At 36.3% G+C, this 17093-nt stretch overlaps 1 protein-coding gene across 1 annotated transcript; it reads right to left on the bottom strand.

Moving 5' to 3' along the window:
* Nucleotides 1–2806: 2806 nt before the first annotated feature.
* Nucleotides 2807–3861, bottom strand: LOC114763251 (zinc finger protein GIS-like). Its single transcript, XM_028952873.1, has one exon. It carries the CDS (start codon nucleotides 3698–3700, stop codon nucleotides 2948–2950), a length of 753 nt encoding a protein of 250 aa, XP_028808706.1. The 5' UTR covers nucleotides 3701–3861; the 3' UTR covers nucleotides 2807–2947.
* Nucleotides 3862–17093: the final 13232 nt, after the last annotated feature.

Here is a 17093-nt window from a genome sequence, read left to right on the forward strand (position 1 = left end):
GCTACTTTAGAAGATTGAGACTCGATGGATATCAAACTTGGTGTGATATTGTTGAGTGAGGTTGGTTTATTGAAATTTCTTTTTTTTGGGTCAAATGAAAATTTTATTTTATGACTGAGGTTTTTCGAGGGAGTCTGGCCTCCGGATGCTCTGCCATATAACTAAACTACTAGTCAGGGACTCAGGAAGTACCGCACGGATTCAAACGGGGATGGAAAATCCAGGACTCGTAAGATGGAACAATTGGAAAAGACGTAGCCGCCATGCTTGTCCAGAAGAGGGGTAATCAGTAATCATCTGTTCAACCAGTGAGAACGAGCTCAGAGAAGGAGATCTTGCTCCCTTCTTAATTTTCAAGAGAAAGTCGAACAAGCACTCAAAGCAACTTGACTGATAGCCTATATTAAATTCTCTTTACGCATCCCATTAATTAAGAGATTAAATAAATATTCTCAACGACGCATTTTTCCCTTGTTCAAAGGCACACCATGTTGTAGAAAATCAATATCTTTCTTTGGATCAATAAAATCATTTCAAGTAGGGGCTGTTTAGGATTTTTTTTTCCTCTCTCTCTCTCTTGGGGGGGGGGGGAGAAGAAGCAAAGCAGGAGAACACCTTAGACTTGTGTTTGATAGGAAGCATTGAAAATTAAAGATAAAGATTAGGATTGAGATTGATAAAATCTATTAAAAGAGTGTTTAGAACAAGAAATTGCTCGTTATATACGATTCGCCAAACCTATGCATGTGAGAGTATAGAATAGCATGGGGAAAGTCATATTTCCTAATCTCACCTCTATAGATTTGCCTAATCTTACGTAATAAGTAATTACTTAAGTTAAATACCATTTTAATTATTATTTTTAATTGCAATCACAATCTCTATGCTTCATTTTTAATGTTTTGTACCAAACAGGACCTATATTTTCAGACTTCTGAACTCCACGGTTAATTTATCGTGAAGACTTACGAGAGCCGCCTGAGATGTCTTATAAAACGCATGCTTCAATTTCTGCGGAAGAAAACCAAAAATTGTTGCCCCGAGGCTTTTGAGAACTGTATAACTTAGATTTGAAAACTAAGTGATGGGTGGGCGAAGTAGGTCGAAGTGCTTGAAACTAAAAAGTTCAAGATCGGCCAGAGTTTCGCTAGGGGGCAATTAAAGGGGAAAGTCTGGCTACAAGTTGGGATTGCTGGTCAAATCTATCATATTCCAGGAAGGGCAAGTGTTAGGAGAAGGGAAATTTACCATCAATGTGGTAATTGATTGCATCATCCTTTCTGAGTTTTTCAGGTAAACATTGGTAGCCAGCGTTCACCGTCGACTCTTTGTGCTGCCACGTTGACAGACAGCTAAAGTTGACAGATCCATCAGTGCTATTACTGCATTACTATTGTTAAGGAGAACATGTCCTCTTTTCCCTAGAGAAGGAATCTCCCAGTCCCACTTTTTTACTCATCAAAACTAACCCACCTAACATCTCTCTCTTTGCGCATCAGACATATAAAAGCAGAGGTACAGAAGGTGGGCAAATAAAGATGGCAGTCTAACTACCATGTTCATATGTTCCTTAAAGTCTTAGAGGAAAAGGAAGACACATCCTTTTCGAAGGGGATGGTTTTGTCATTTTAAAGCCATAAAAGCCCTAGGTCGTTGGTACCACTGCCTCTTAAGTTTCAATGCTTATTTTTGTCTGTAAACGAGGCATATATAAACTCATGATCCACGGCCTTCCAAGACGCTTATCAAGTTATGCATCAGTAACAAATCAACCTAGTAATTATTATAACTTCTGTCAAGCTGATGCGCCATTGTTATTAATTATTCTCATTCTAGCATTAGATCCTTTCCCAACACGACAAACCCATTTTATATCATTATATTTTGTGTCAACTCCAGTCAACCCAAACTCTCACCATAATCAACATCAGAAGGTAGCATGCACACATGATTCTGCGGAACATGTTCCTTTCATCCTTTAATTGACTCGGAGAAATAGAGGAAGACCGAGAAGGCGCCTTTTAAATGGTCTTGACGTTACCCATTTTGTCCCCTAAATCTAAGGTCAGGAGAAGGTTTCAACTTATTACTTCCGGTTTTAATTATAAGACCTTGTTTATAGTCTCATATATAGGACATATATAGGAGAAGGTTCTAACTTATTACCTCTGGTCTTAATTATAAGACTCCGTTTATAGACTACAAACGAGATCTTATAATTAAGACTGAGATAGTATATATCTTAGCTAGATGGAAGAGACATAATCTAAAGTTGATAGGCACATATCCATGTTAAAGTTGCTTCCCTCCTCTCTCTCTCTCTCTGTGTGTAAATTGCTTTGAAAATAAGTGATGATAATAACAATTAATGAAGAAAGAAAACATAAATTTGAAGCATGGGGAGCAGCATATGGTGCCTGCAAACGGCATGGAAATATCACTTTCTCTTTTCCGCAATTTTTTCGAGCAGACCATCAAAACTTATCATCATGACCTTTCTCCATTACATTGCATCGAATCAGAAACCCACCCTATCTCATAACCCCCATCTGTCTGCACATTTTCATGATTTTCGCACACGTGTGTTTCGACAAAATGCTCATGCGTAACCCCAACTGTCTCCTACGCTTTACCTGCTACCTTTCCACACGTGTGAATGTTTTCTCAATTCTTTCACACTAACGTGACACAGTGTGCAAAAATTGCAATACCAATATATGTATATATAATTCTGCGTATGTATATACCTTGTTACCATTAATGCTTACCATGTATATGCTTAAAAGGGACAAATACTCTTAATGTATAAATGGGAGGATCATCTTAGAATCATCACGTCATAAAACTCCATCAGAGGAAAAAAGTGGCAATTTAATATTAATTTGCATATATAGAGCCCCGATCAACCCTAAAGTACCTCAAGATTTATTATAACATATAATTGGTGTTACAGATGAAGATCCAAACTCACATGGTCTTGAACGCCCGGCTTCGAGTCATGGACGACGTACCGGTTTTGCAACGTTGAGGCAGACCCGCCGAGCTGTAGCGATGAGGTCCTCATGTTGATATCCTCGCCGCCAGCAAACGAGGGCAATGGATTCAACGAACGGTCACTATTGAAGGTAGGGTTAGTTTGGAGGGTGGGTATTCGCCACAAGGCCAAGGGGCTTCCATTGATGGGCTGGTGATGGTGATGGTGAAGAGAATATGGGCTTCCATAAAACCTAGCACCACCACTATTATAAGCAGCGGAAGTAGGATAAGTACTAGCAGGCATTGGCGTGGTTAACGTTGAAGTCGGTGGAGGGAAGGACCTGTAGTTCACGAGGCTGTAGACTTGAGCTTCGGACATGTGAAGGTGGGCTCGTTTGGCGTGTTGGCGCTCTCGTTTGTGAGCGTTTTGGTGGCCACCTAAGGCTTGGGAGGTTGGGAAGTTTCTGCAGCAGTAATGGCATTCAAATCTCCGATTAGTCTCGCTGTTGTCGATGGTGGCGTTGTCCTTCCCATTTGATTCTTCGGCGGATTCAGAATCGTCCGCCGGCGGCGCGGTTGCTTCGGGGGAACCGAATTCTATGCCGAAGAGCTTGATGGGCTTTTCTTTATGAGGGGCAGGGCGGATGAAGGGCAGCTGAGAGAAAGAATCGACGTTCATGAAGTCATGAGTCTCTCTACTACTAGTCTCTGAAGCTTTGTCCATGAAAGAGAGAGAGAGAGAGGAAGAGAGAAACAGGTGGGAGGAGAATGAATGGGAAGGAGGAAGGAGGAGGAAGATGGATATGTCGTTGGGGTGCGGTGTGGATCCTATAAACTGAGAGGCAGGGTGGGGTCTGAGGACTGATCCAAGGACAATTGGGGCTTATCAAGCTGAGAACTGAAGCCCTGACAAGGCCACCAAGTCTGAGACTGGCTTTGGCTTCTTAAAGTACCGCCTTCACTTAATTTTTGGTTTCACTTTTAAATATAGATGTTCTAGGCATTCAACTTTTCTTTTCCAAGATCATTTTTAAGTTTATTTAAAGCGGTTTCAAGTTCAAGCATCAAGCTGCATTATTATTAAGCGTCTCAAGTCATGTGATTTAAAAGTGAAAACCGTTTGATATATACATGGAGAGAGACTTGGCAACGTGCTAAATAATAAATTAATAATTAATAAAAATAATTGGGGAAACAGTGAAAATTGCAAAATGTGACTGATCGATCTGATCGGATTTAATTATCATTCATGAGGGAATAATACATCATAAGCATCTTTGAATGGTTTGACAAGCGGTTTGCCTTGCAGAAACAGAAGACGGCGGTACCCCAAGACCAAAAGATTGTATTTTTGTTTGATGAACCATGGTCGTCGTACGTGATTGACGGGTGGGTATAAAAAAATGAGGACCTCCTTTTTTTGGGGGGGGGGGGGGAGGTTGTCCATTTAGTTAGCATATAATCATATTCAATCATATTGGCTCGCATCATTTTCAATTATTGACGTGAGTGATCATGTTTGATTAGCGTACTTCACTTGGCCCTCTTACAGCGCGCGCGCGCACACACACATATATATGAATTATAATGCTAGCATCAAAAGCAACAGCCATCTAATTAATCACTTGGAGAAGAGAAGGCTTTGGAGGCTGGCAACGTAATGTCTTTACTCCATATTCACCTAGCTAGCTAAGTAGTTGTCTTGCATGTCTAAAACAATACACAATAATCCTGATTCCTGCATGCCATGTTAGTTGTATATATTAATTAATCTTATCGAAGAACAAATGTGTGCGTCTGTGTGTGTGTGTGTGTGTGGAATTGCTTTGTCTTCTGTCTACTGGTTGGTGCGTCTATGGATTCAGATTGTTTGCTGCTTATTTCAGTACAAGACAGCGTATTTGGAAATTTGACCTTCCAGATAGAGGGGTTGTTTATTTTTTTCAACTGAAGGTGCGTAGCAGAAGATCTCTTTTGACGCATCTTTCTACTATGCGAATGTCATAATCGTCTTAACAAGTTGCAGAGTGATTAGGTCAGATAGATAAATTAAATAGCTATATTTTCATTTAAAGAAAAAACAAAAAATGGAGTATGATAGATTTATCTTTGCTGTCACAGTACTTGTTCTCTCTGCTCACGCCCTTCCTTCTCCCGGTTCTCTTGTTACTTTTATTATATGGATCAGACAGCTCACGTACGTTCGTTTATGAGTGATTTCGCGAATTTTGAAAGACCGAGATCTAATGATCCCAACTTCTTTGGTAAAGCCTTCCTTCCCCTCTCTCTCTGTCCTTGAAGGACCATCTATGGTACCACCAGTTTGGTGTCGATTCTTTAATACTTTGATGGCTGTTTTATATCTGTCTCAGGGATTCTGCAGAGAGACTGAGAAAGGGAAAGAGAAAGTGGTCCTCAAAAATGTTTAAGTTGATTCAGACTACACGAATGGGTAAGAGCATATACAATCTGCTTCTCTCTCTCTCCCCACCGGCCTCTTTCACTGGCTAATCAAGTACACACCCAGTCTCTTAATAAATCGTCTTTCTTCTATTACACATGTTCTCACCATTACGACGTTCCCTTCCTCGTGTCTGTATGCTTTTTCCCTCCCGATTCTTCTTCCTGTCAAAATTTCCAGATTCAGTGTACAATAACGAATTGACGATTTCCTGATGAGAAATATGACGAAAATGCTGACGGCAAAAAAATAGCGGGAAAGAAAAACTCTTGGCAGCTGTTAGATTAGCTGTATATGTACGTAATATCATAACAAAATTAAAATCAGTTTTATGATGGAAAGCCTTACTTCTTAGTAATTCACATGCATGCCAATAGACGTAATAGCAACAAATTAAAATTATATTCTTTGTGACGATAGATGTACAGAAACTCGTCAGAAATGTAAACATATAATTCTATAATAATGTTTGATCTTGCGAAAAAGGAAAGGGGATGTATATCTGTCAATATGTCGTTTTCGCTCTTCCGCTTCTTTTGATGACTGCACTATCCCAAGTTCCTTTTTATCTCCCATCGTTAGCTCAGAAAGTTACAGCTAATTCATCAGCCAGAGTCCAGAGGGAGTAAAAAAAGAAGAGAGGGAAGGTGGCCTCTGGATCGTTGCAAGAGGAGCTTCTCTCTGCTGGGTGTGTGTCAGTGAAATTTTCATGGAATTTATCTGAAATAGCAATATTCAATGTTACGTTTTCCATCTTTAGTGGCCTTTTTCTTTCTTTCTTTCTGCACAGAACAGTGCTTTATTCATGCATGCTTGACTCGTTTAGCCCATACGATCTCTCTATTGCTCTTTCTTTGGCTATCCCATGACATGTCGCCATCTTATTCTTCCCTTTCCTCACTTCTCATAACTATTCTCTGAGCTGTCACTAAGATAATGAGCTCCCTGTTCAAGTACTTGACGTAATTAAATGTCTAAGCCCTATCTCTATGCTTCGCAATTATGGTTGTTTTGGTTTTTTCCCATCAGTTTTAATAACTCATCAAGTTCCCGGCCCTCAATGTTGATTCCTTCTTAACAAGTGGACCTCCTCCTCTTTAAAAATAGTTTCCGATATTCATTCATTAATTAGTTTTTTTAGCAGCTTTGCCTTGATATTATGGATAAAGAATTTTTAAAAAAAAAATTAATTTCTACATAGAAACTTTAAGATGAAGTCTTCTCCCTTCATCCTACCTGACTAGCTAGCTAGAACATAAACAATATAGCCATATATTTGCAAAACCTTCTCTTTACCAAAGGGTCACACCCTCGAAGGGCTTTAGGCGAATAGGGGACCACAGAAACATATGGCTTTCAATGCAATTGCTCGTCTTATATAAGTAGAAATTAAATGATACAATGTGATTATGTAAGCATGACAACTTGTCATTTGCTTTTATTACCTCTTGATTTGGCAACCTGGTTAGCGAGATTTCATTAACTTTAAAAAAAAAGAGGCCAAGACTTGGCCTTCTACTAACTTTTTTCCCTTCCAGTTAAGCCATGAATATGCAACTCGTGTTCTTTATTATCAAATTACGACCTGCATTGAACAACTTATTAACACACTTTCAAAGTATATACTGTGAAAATTCAGTCGTATTTAATGGGATCACCCATTTAATGAATATAATCAATTATATATACCCTAATAAGCCACAGGAAGAGCGGATATACATCCGACATGTTATTGCGTCAAACCCTAGCATTATTGATTAATTAGTTTCAGACGTTAATTTGCGTGTAATAATCACTTTCCTGCACCAGCTAAAAAAATCATTAGATGTTTTCATTATATTCATGATTAAAAGAAGCACCGAACAACTAGCTGTGTACTCACTATTGACCCATTGCCCAGAGAGAGAGAGAGAGAGAAACTGTATTGACCAAAAAAGAAGAACAGTTTTGCGAAGGTTTCAGCAAATTTCTGGGATCCTTTGCATTCTCAGTCTAATTCTGTTTAGAAATTGTTTTGAAGTTAAAAATACCGAAATACGCGCATCATATGAAAATTTACGTAATGAGACGGCCATCCAGCTAAGGGCCAAGTACTCATTAAATACTTGACGTCCTTATATTGGGAATTCACCAAAAGACATGTGAACGTGGATGTGTCCAAATATCACCCCACCAGCAAAAGGGTCACAAATTCAGAATATTGATAGAGAGCGAGGAAGACAGTAAAAAAAACCTCCCTTTCAAGCACAATTGTCTGGTTTTGGCGTCAAATCTTGGCGTCTTCTTCGTTAGCTATGTATATGATCTGCGTTAATTGTAGCATCTTTTGGCGTACGCAAGGGAAGAAACAAGAAGGGTCACTGTCCTTTTGTTCCTTATCTTTCTTTCCCACTAAGTGTCTTGAAAATGACATTGCCTAATGAGAACTACTACCTTGGACCTCCCAACTTGCTTTGCAATATCAAATCATACAGAACACTCACACACATTCATTCATGAATCCATATATATGTGTGTGCAAATGCTTCTTTTAAACACAGCGCTTTTGTTGTGTGGACCATCCAAACGGATAGATCAATTGCGTGTACCCCTTCTGTGAAGCCTTGTTTGGATGCGACATATACACTTAATGTTTGTCATTATTTGGGTTTATTTTCAATTCTTCTAACCACCGGCGTTATTTTAATTGTGTTACATATGTGTAGCTAGATTCTACTTTCAGAATGCCTATCTTTCGGTTTCAGAATTTAAGGTTGTGCTTAGCTCTGAAGTAGGGTTACATTTGTGAGGTGTCTATTCTGATGAAATATATATTATTGATGGAGAAACATGCTGATGGAGAGAGTTTAAATCCTTAGCACGTTGTCCTCGAACTCCTGTTTTTTTTTGTCATAGTTGTGGAAATTTATATGCTCTCTATCTGAAAGCTAATTTTATTTTTTTTGTCTGTTTAAAACTTTCTCAAGAGCCAGGCCACTTCTAATACGGACAGGCTCCCTTGAATTCTTCTGCGCCTGCCTTCACACGCAGGACCTCCTCTCTATGTACCTAGGCCTTGTGTAAACTAACAAAATAAGAATCTTACATGAGATGTCATGATTATATTGACATTATTATATTTAAAATCAACAGTATAATGCTTATTAATGCTGCTGAAAAGCACAAAATTGACTGAAGCTTACTTTCCAATTGAAAGCTCGTGTGTAATGACTAGTTGACAGCAGGTTTTTATGCAATCAAAGTTGATAAATGACAAACATGTATTCTTTTGCTAGCTTTTCATGAACTTATAATGTTATTTTGCTCTGACGGAATCGGCATTTAGCGATAATTAATGAATGCGAAAAGTTAGTTGCACACGGGCGGGGGATATTTTAGGGTCGGAAGAAAACAGAAACAGAACAAAGAATGTGGGTGCTTGAAATTAAACTGAAGCAATTAAGTGGCAGAGAGAAGAATATGAGCGCCACCATTTTGAGGCAAACTAGATAGCAACATACCATCAATGAGATATACCATTAAAAAATTAAGTTCACAACATGCATGTGTCTATGTCTCATATCTAACACTATGATAACATTAGGAATCGATCAATAAGAGACTTTTCTGCAATGTCAAATATTAGGCTATGAGTTCTCTTGAATTAAAAGCTTTGATGGGCACAGCATGATTGTTTTCTGAAACTGGGGAAATTGGACCACCAAAATGGCATCTTCTCAGATGTTGAATAAACGCTGTGGGGCCATCTCTGGATTATGTGATATCCTTCGTCTCGTTGTTCTCATTGCTTCCATTTTATTTAATCATTCAACTTCCAATTCTAAATTTCAAATGTATCAAGTAATCTTATGCATAGTTATATAAGTTATTAAGCTTAAATTTGATTCTATTTCACAGTACCTTTTTGTTTTCCAAACTTCAGTCGAGCTTAATTTATTCTTCTCACCCTTCTATATTTCTCTCACATTTAAATAACATTAGATCAATCAGGTGCTTGATCTATTCTGTAAAAGCACCATTATCGATAAAATCAAACACAGAAATTACTCTCTGATCTCTCCGTCCCTCTCTCTCCTTTTCAGAGATTGGCCCAATTATATTGTACTCGGGCGAAATTGAGATGGAGCTTCTGGGGATCGATGCAGTACAAGTGGTTCTGGACAAGAAATAATAATAATATAATAATAGTTTTATCAAATACCTTTCACTGTTGTAATGAAGAAAGGTTCTGTTGAGAATTGCCATTAATTTCATGAAATATTGCAAATCCTTTATTGTGCGCTAGAATATTGTCAGGATCTACTGGCCAGTTCTTATAACCATCCACCGAAGTTCCTATCATATCGTTTTCTCTGGATTTTAATGGATTCGCAATGATGAATAACGAATGGCTGTTTCTCTGCCATATTGATAGATATTTGGTGTTCCCTTTGTGCCTTGATTTTATACATGATGAAATTGTTTGACAGATAAGTGAAAAGAACACAATATATGGCTTCGTCTCTCCATTAATTCTAAGACTGATACGTAAGAAGCAATCGTGAAACTTTTCGAGACTCTTAACACATCTTCTATAGTAATGAGAATGAACAGCGCTGGACATATACATTTAAGAGAGTAAATGAATGAGGCCGCTTAGACAGCTAGAACAAAAATAATTGATTCCCATATATATCTAGAATTGGACGCTCTTAAAGGGAAGGGTTCTTCAGAACTTGATTGCATGAAAATTTACAGTGTTACTATGTGAGCAAGTAACTCTCATAATTCAATTGTCGTTATTGTGACAGGCAATCATGTGTGAGAGAGAGGAGGAGGAGGTTTATTCACAATTGTACCTCTTTTGAGTTCCACATTAAAAGCAACACAGAATAGTGTCTGAATTATGGTAGTTGTAAGTTAGGGACGTTCACATGAATAATGTTCCCTTCATTTACTTGAGTTGTTGAAAAATTGGTCCACATCCATAAATCAAGACGTTGACACTAGAGAGTACTGTTTCTCTCTGTGATAATTAGTGAGATGGAGAGATAGATCACACGTTGAATGGTATTTGGTGGACCTGTTGAAGCAGTGAGCATAATGCCTTGGGTTGTTAATCTCATTTCTGCATTGCTTTCCTCCACACATCCATCAACTCACTTGGCCTTTTCTTTAATCTTCAAACATTATTAGTGTAGGACCCCTTCCATGAGGAAGTTGGCTGGCTTTGAAGTAATGTTATGAAGAAGCTATAAGCTAGGATCCATTCATGCCCATATATATATGCGAACCACCAAGAAAGCATTTATAAATTATGATTAGCGCTAGTGTGTGTTTTGGTTTCACGTTGGAAATTAAACTACTAAAATTAATTAATTGTGATTTTAATGGAAGCAAGTAGCTATTTGCTTTTGTCATTCAAAATCGCGGTTTTGATGATTTTCATTGTGAAATTAAAATGTTCTCATCATACAATACAGCGAATATATGCATATATCTTCACATCTCTCTATATATTTTTGTGTATTCTATTTACTTCAAAGAATGTGGGCAGAGCCACGCCCAAGTGGCAGCTCCGCGATCATGATTATCGTCATTTCGTGTTTGGACCATTGAGTTCCAACTCAAGAGGCTCAAGTTCACGAAGTAGTACAGGTAGGTTTTTTATGATAATCACGGTAAGGATCTTGCGATAGGACAATGGGAAAAATGTAAAAAAAGACTTTGGAAATAAAAAAAATTACAGATAGGAATTTAGGAATGTAATTTAGGAATTACACTATAAAATGGGTCTTATATTTAAAACCGGAGAAGTGTAAGTTTTGACAACAATTGATAAGCAAATAACAGCAATTTTTATGAACGAGTCTTTGTATGTATTTTTTTAATTTTTAAAGTCTTTTTTTGTGATTTTTTCTAAGACAATTCCTTGTTTTTTTAAGGAAAAAATTGCTGTTATGGGATTTTTTAAGGTATCTACGAGGTTTTCCTTATTTAGTGGCCCAAATAGTGCGTTTCAATCAGCTGTACAACCCCACCACTATACTCATAATTCCCTTCAAGTCCAATAAACAATGAGTGCAGGTTTTTCCATCCACACACGCACGCACGCACATATTTGGCTCAAAAATTCAGAAAATAATGGGTCACATTAGAGAGGAGCTACGAATGGAACTATTTATAGTTGGATGAAATATCTGATGAAGTTTGTGGAGGCTAGTTGCTTATCTGGGAAAACAATTTTATAGCACAATCATGGACGGTATCAAATATAGCTAATTAATAAATACGCTTTACGCTCCTATTAAGTCACATGCGCGTCATCATTTTTATCACGATTTTATTCTTAGGACTTTAATCACAAATTTGTTAGTATTTATTAGTATGATTGTGTTGGTTTAGCAAAACAAATAATCTTGTATCTATAAACACAAATATAATGGAATTGATTTTAGGGTTGAAGTGTAATTTTAACCTTGATTTTATTTTTTAGGTGCAATTTTGCCTTCAATCTTTTAGTGGTACAGTTTTGGCTTTGATCTTTTTTTTTTTTGGGTACAATTTTGCTTCTAATCTTTGGGTGCAATTTTGACCCTGAGGGACAAATTTGCACCCAAAAAAAAAAATAAAGGTCAAAATTACCAGGCTAAAAAGTTTAGGCGTAAAATTACACTGAAAAAATTAGATTGGGATTAAAATTGCATCTTAATCTGTTAATCCTTGATTTTATTATCGGAATGTTTTGTTTTCGTCCACCAGCAACGTAATAAAACTTGTTTGCTTATTAAGCCAATTGCCCAGAATTTATTAGCTGTAACCATGATTAGTTCTACATTTCTGATCGATCTGAACAAACATGCTGGATCCTGATCATATCTCGGTCAATAATAACTGACTTGTAACATACTTTCTCTAGTTTTTAATATAAGATTCATTTTATAATGTAATCTGAACTATAAAATAGATTTTATATTAAATATCAGAGATAGTAATTTATAATATTCCCCCGATTTTCTTTTTTAGGAAAAACAAATTGGTTAGGTGACTCATCATCATAGCGAACACTGCACTTGAAGTTAAACGGATCGTTCCGATGCCTCAGGCTTAATGAGAAATAAAATGCAAACAAACCCTCCCAAGGTTGACGTGTTTGATGAAGGCCAGCCCGAATGAAAAAGGACAGAGCAATTGTCTGGTTCATTATTAGGCTTTCATGGGTCTTCTGTGGCCCAACGTGAAACGGCAAGGCGGACTCGGAGGTCCTCCGCGTTTAAAACATTTTTTTATTAAAAAAACTGAAATTTTAAAATTATTAATTAGTTCATTCCTTTCTAAGTAATTGTCTGGCCTTAAAATTTTTGATAATAATTTTAACGAAGAATTAGTTGCCTTCTTGCTATTTTAGCCTATTTTTTAGATTAATGTTATTTTAGTAAAAATATGAAATTTAAATAGGTTAAAATGTAATTTTAATCCTAATTATTTATCAGGTATACTTTTGACCTTGGTCTTTTTTTTTTCTTAGTGCAATTTTGCCCCTTAGGGTCAAATTGCACTCAAAGGTCAGTGGCGAAAATTGTACCTAAAAAAAATAGAGGCAAAATTATACTACCTCCGATCCTTAATATAAGACCTTGTTTGACTTTTATTTTGGTCCTAGATATAAGATCTCAATCCACTTTGTCTCTATGCATTTTTTTCCACAATAGTTCTTCTAACAATAATAATTCTAGCCAATACACTTGATTAGTAAGGATATTTTAGGAAAGACAACACGTATTTATGACAAATAACTAACTTAACTTTTTTCTTTGATCTCTTCAAATTAGTCAACTAGCTCTTATAAATAGGACCGGAAGTAGTACTACAAAAAGATTAGGAATTAATATTTTCAAGGATCCAAATTAAACTAACTCATTTTTGATGAAACATCAGGGTATCCACCGGCGGACCCGATAATTAATCCCTTCGTTGGCTTGTAGACACCTCGATAGGTGGGACAGCTAGCCCAGGGTTTTAAAGCTTTTCCATGTCCAAGGTAAGGATCGAACCCTCGACACTTGGTTAAGGGAGGATGAGCCCCCACCGCTCAACCACACCCTGGGTTTAAACTAACTCATTTTAAAAACATCATGAGTCAGGTCAAAAGAAAAAACATCATGAGCAAGTTATCTGAAAAGGACGGGAGGGGAGGGAACGTTACTTCTCGTCCAACTTGTAAACTGTAATATAAACAAAAGTTCAATGCTATTAATACATTTATTGTACTACCTTCGCTCTTATTTATAAAGCCTCATAAGCTGTTTGCAAATGAGGTATTATAAATAGGACCGAAAGTAATACTATTCAGAGATTCAAAAAATTACATAAATTATGAATGATGTGATTCGTTTAATAAATTCTGGGCAACTAAAGTCGCTGGTCTTGTGTGAAGATCCACACTTAATTGAAAGGAGCAAATATGCATCATAAAACACATTAACTCGGTAACACTAAATTTGGATCATTTTTAAGTCAGGCTGTTTCCGTTTGCTTCTTCATTTCGCTGATTTTTTTTCGTACTGATCGCTTGCAGGTCTTAAACACATGACTCTGAAACTGTGCAAGAAAATTCCTTTTCCAAAAGACTAGCAATTAAACAAATTATGCGCACACTGAGATATTACTCCAAACTAAATTGAACACACACACACACACACACACAGAGAATAAAGAAAACAAAGACAGAGAGCATTGAATCTGTATTTCAAAGACACACAGGCAGAGATTCATGCAAAACTAATAAAGACATGAAAAGAGGGAGAGAGCATCATCAAAACGAAATGGTCAGAGTTTGAGAACGAGGTCCACTTCATTGGTGTTTAGTCGTCCTCCACCACCATTTGCAGCAAATAATGAAGTCAAACCACCACTGGGCATCATCACACGATCATAGAGAGGGTTTTGGAACCCACGTTCGTATCCATATATACCGGCGTTTCCCTCCTTCAAAGGCATGAACTGGTAATATGTCTTCTTCTTGGGAACCTGCGGATGCTTCGTTATTGATTGTTGATTAGAGTTAATAAGTTTTTGCATTTGGTTGTGATGTTGCCGGTGCGCATTCTGATGACCGCCAAATGCATTCATTGAGTGAAAACTTAACCGACACAGCGACCATATGTAAAGTTTCCTAATACCTTGTCTTTGTCCGCCATTAATGTCGGAGGATGACGAGCTCTGGGCAGGAGTATTTCCCTCAAGATGAAGTATTTTAGTTTTGTGAGAGTTTTTAAAGAGGACAGAAGAAACACACATGTTAAGAGTTTTTACATTTGAGGCGTGGAGGAGCACTACCAGAAAAGGCTTTTCACGGCGGTTTTGAAGGCGAAGTTGATAAAGACGACGTTGAAAGGTAAAGAAAACAAACCGCAGTGGAAAATTGATTTTCCACTGCGGTTAAATAAAAAATCGCCGTTGAAATTTAACTTTCAATGGCAGTTTTTTGTTTTAACGCCGTGGAAAATACTTTTAACGGCAGTAATGAAGATAACCCCCATTAAAAATATTTTTTTTTTAATTCTGCTGGATTTTCATTTTTACCACTTTGCAATTTATTTATAACAAAACTTCGAGAGTGATGACATGGCCTGACCAGGGGTTAAAGAGTTTCTTGTTAGAGAGCGAGAAGAGAAAAAAAATTGTCCTTAGAGGTAGATAATTAAAAAGATGAATTTTAATTTTATAATTAATTAGGAATTGAAAAAGAAAATTATAAGGGAGAGGAAACTCAAGTTTGTGTCAAGGGAACAGAAATACAACGACGGCTGGAGTAGTTAAATTTTTTCTTTTTTGGAAAACTTAACCATGGTTAAGTTAATAAGATGTTATCCCTGCAAATTAATCAGAACTGCTCACATTAAGAGGCATCTTTGATTCTTGCCTCTTCTCAATTTGAAAAACCATCACATTCAATGATCCCCATTTAATGGTGGAGATGTTGTGTAATAGTGCCATTAAATACAAACAATGTCAAATTTAATAATTAATATTAATGATGCACCTCTATTATTCCTTTCCTCTCTTTTTCTAAAAAAACAGATTTTTCTCACAAATCTAATGCTTACCATCCTGTATATATTTTTCTCACTGAACCAACAGACATTTAAAAAAAAATACTAGCTCTGGTCCTTAATATAAGACTCTGTTTGATTTTTATATTAGTCCTAAATATAAGATCTCAGTCCATTTTGTCTCTTATATTTACTCAATTTTTTTCAAGATAGTTCTTCTAATAATTATAGTTTTAGTCAATATACTTGGTTGTAAAGATATTTTAGGAAAGACAATATCTATTTATTATAAGTAACTAACTTAACTTCTTTTCTTAATTTCCTTAAATTAGTCAACTAGCTCTTATAATTAGGACTGGAGGTAATATATATCAACAATTAGACATTGCATGATTCTCCTAATAATTAACTAGTCCGGTGTAACGGGCAGCGGTCGATACCACTAAGGCAACTACCGCTAATCGCGACTTGTTGCCATTAATTTGGATTTCATTTAATGCCATTATGCGACTGTAAATGTAAATATTAGCCCAAAAGGCAGACCAAAGAATACAATGTTATTTCTTGTTCCAGTTCTTGTCAAATTAACTTCAATTTAACGGTTAGCCTCCCCCGTGCGATCCACGAACGAGAATATTTGATTAAATTTTAAATTCAAATAAATTGTATTATTTAAGATAGTTCAAGATCTATGATTTTTTTATTCATTCAAATAAGATTTGAAATAGAGATTTAGGAATTAGGAGGAACGTATAAAAATTTAAAACTAATTATTTATTTCTCCATTTAAGCCCCTAGTTGTCATACGATTTAATTATGATGCTTCCCATTTAATTCAATATATTCAAATCCTAATTAAGATATTATTTAATTTCAAAATTAACTATTAATTTCTTCATTTAATCTTCCAATTGAGATCACATTTAACAATCATGATCCTCATTTAATTCAATATATCCAAATTTTAATCAAAATATTATTCAAATCTCATTAATTGAATACATTCGAATGTCATAATACCATCACAACCCGTTTTTAAATGAATCGAGTATTACAAATTTTTAAAAATATAATTGATGATTGATTTAACATTTAGCCTCACAATAACTCTCGCAATAATTAATGCAGGTAAAGGAATTGATTGGATTGAATGCTGGCTATGTATGTTTAATTTGACAAATGGACAAAGTAATAACTGATAAGCATAAATAAATGTTTGACTTCCTCTCATATTTTAGGGAGTATGCACGCGAAAATTTAACATATATTTATATTTAAATTTGTATAAATATTGATTTTCAAATTTTACCCTCCATGTAAAGCTGTGGTTACAATAAAGTCCTGCACAGGAATAAATTAAAAACATGGCAACAACTCATTACAATTGAAAAGGGATAAGATTGTGAAGGGAAAAAAACAACATCACAATTTTGCTCCATGTTTAGGACCAAGTAGCGACTCCATATCAAGAACGGATGGAGCATATCAAAACGTTATCAGTTTTTCACATTTTTTAATTATTTATCTTAACTTTTGTTTGTCCTCCGACGTATTCCTCCGGTCCTAATTATAAGACCCAATTGACTTATTTGAGGAGATTAAGGAAGTAAGTTAAGTTGGTT

Source organism: Neltuma alba, unplaced genomic scaffold (genome assembly GCF_004799145.2).
Source record: "Neltuma alba isolate B1F8T4 unplaced genomic scaffold, ASM479914v2 tig00011267_pilon, whole genome shotgun sequence".
NCBI classification, from domain to species: domain Eukaryota; kingdom Viridiplantae; phylum Streptophyta; class Magnoliopsida; order Fabales; family Fabaceae; genus Neltuma; species Neltuma alba.

Bases quoted from the DNA above. Each gene is read 5' to 3' on its own strand.
- LOC114763251 (XM_028952873.1), bottom strand. From the start codon at position 3,700: ATGGACAAAGCTTCAGAGACTAGTAGTAGAGAGACTCATGACTTCATG.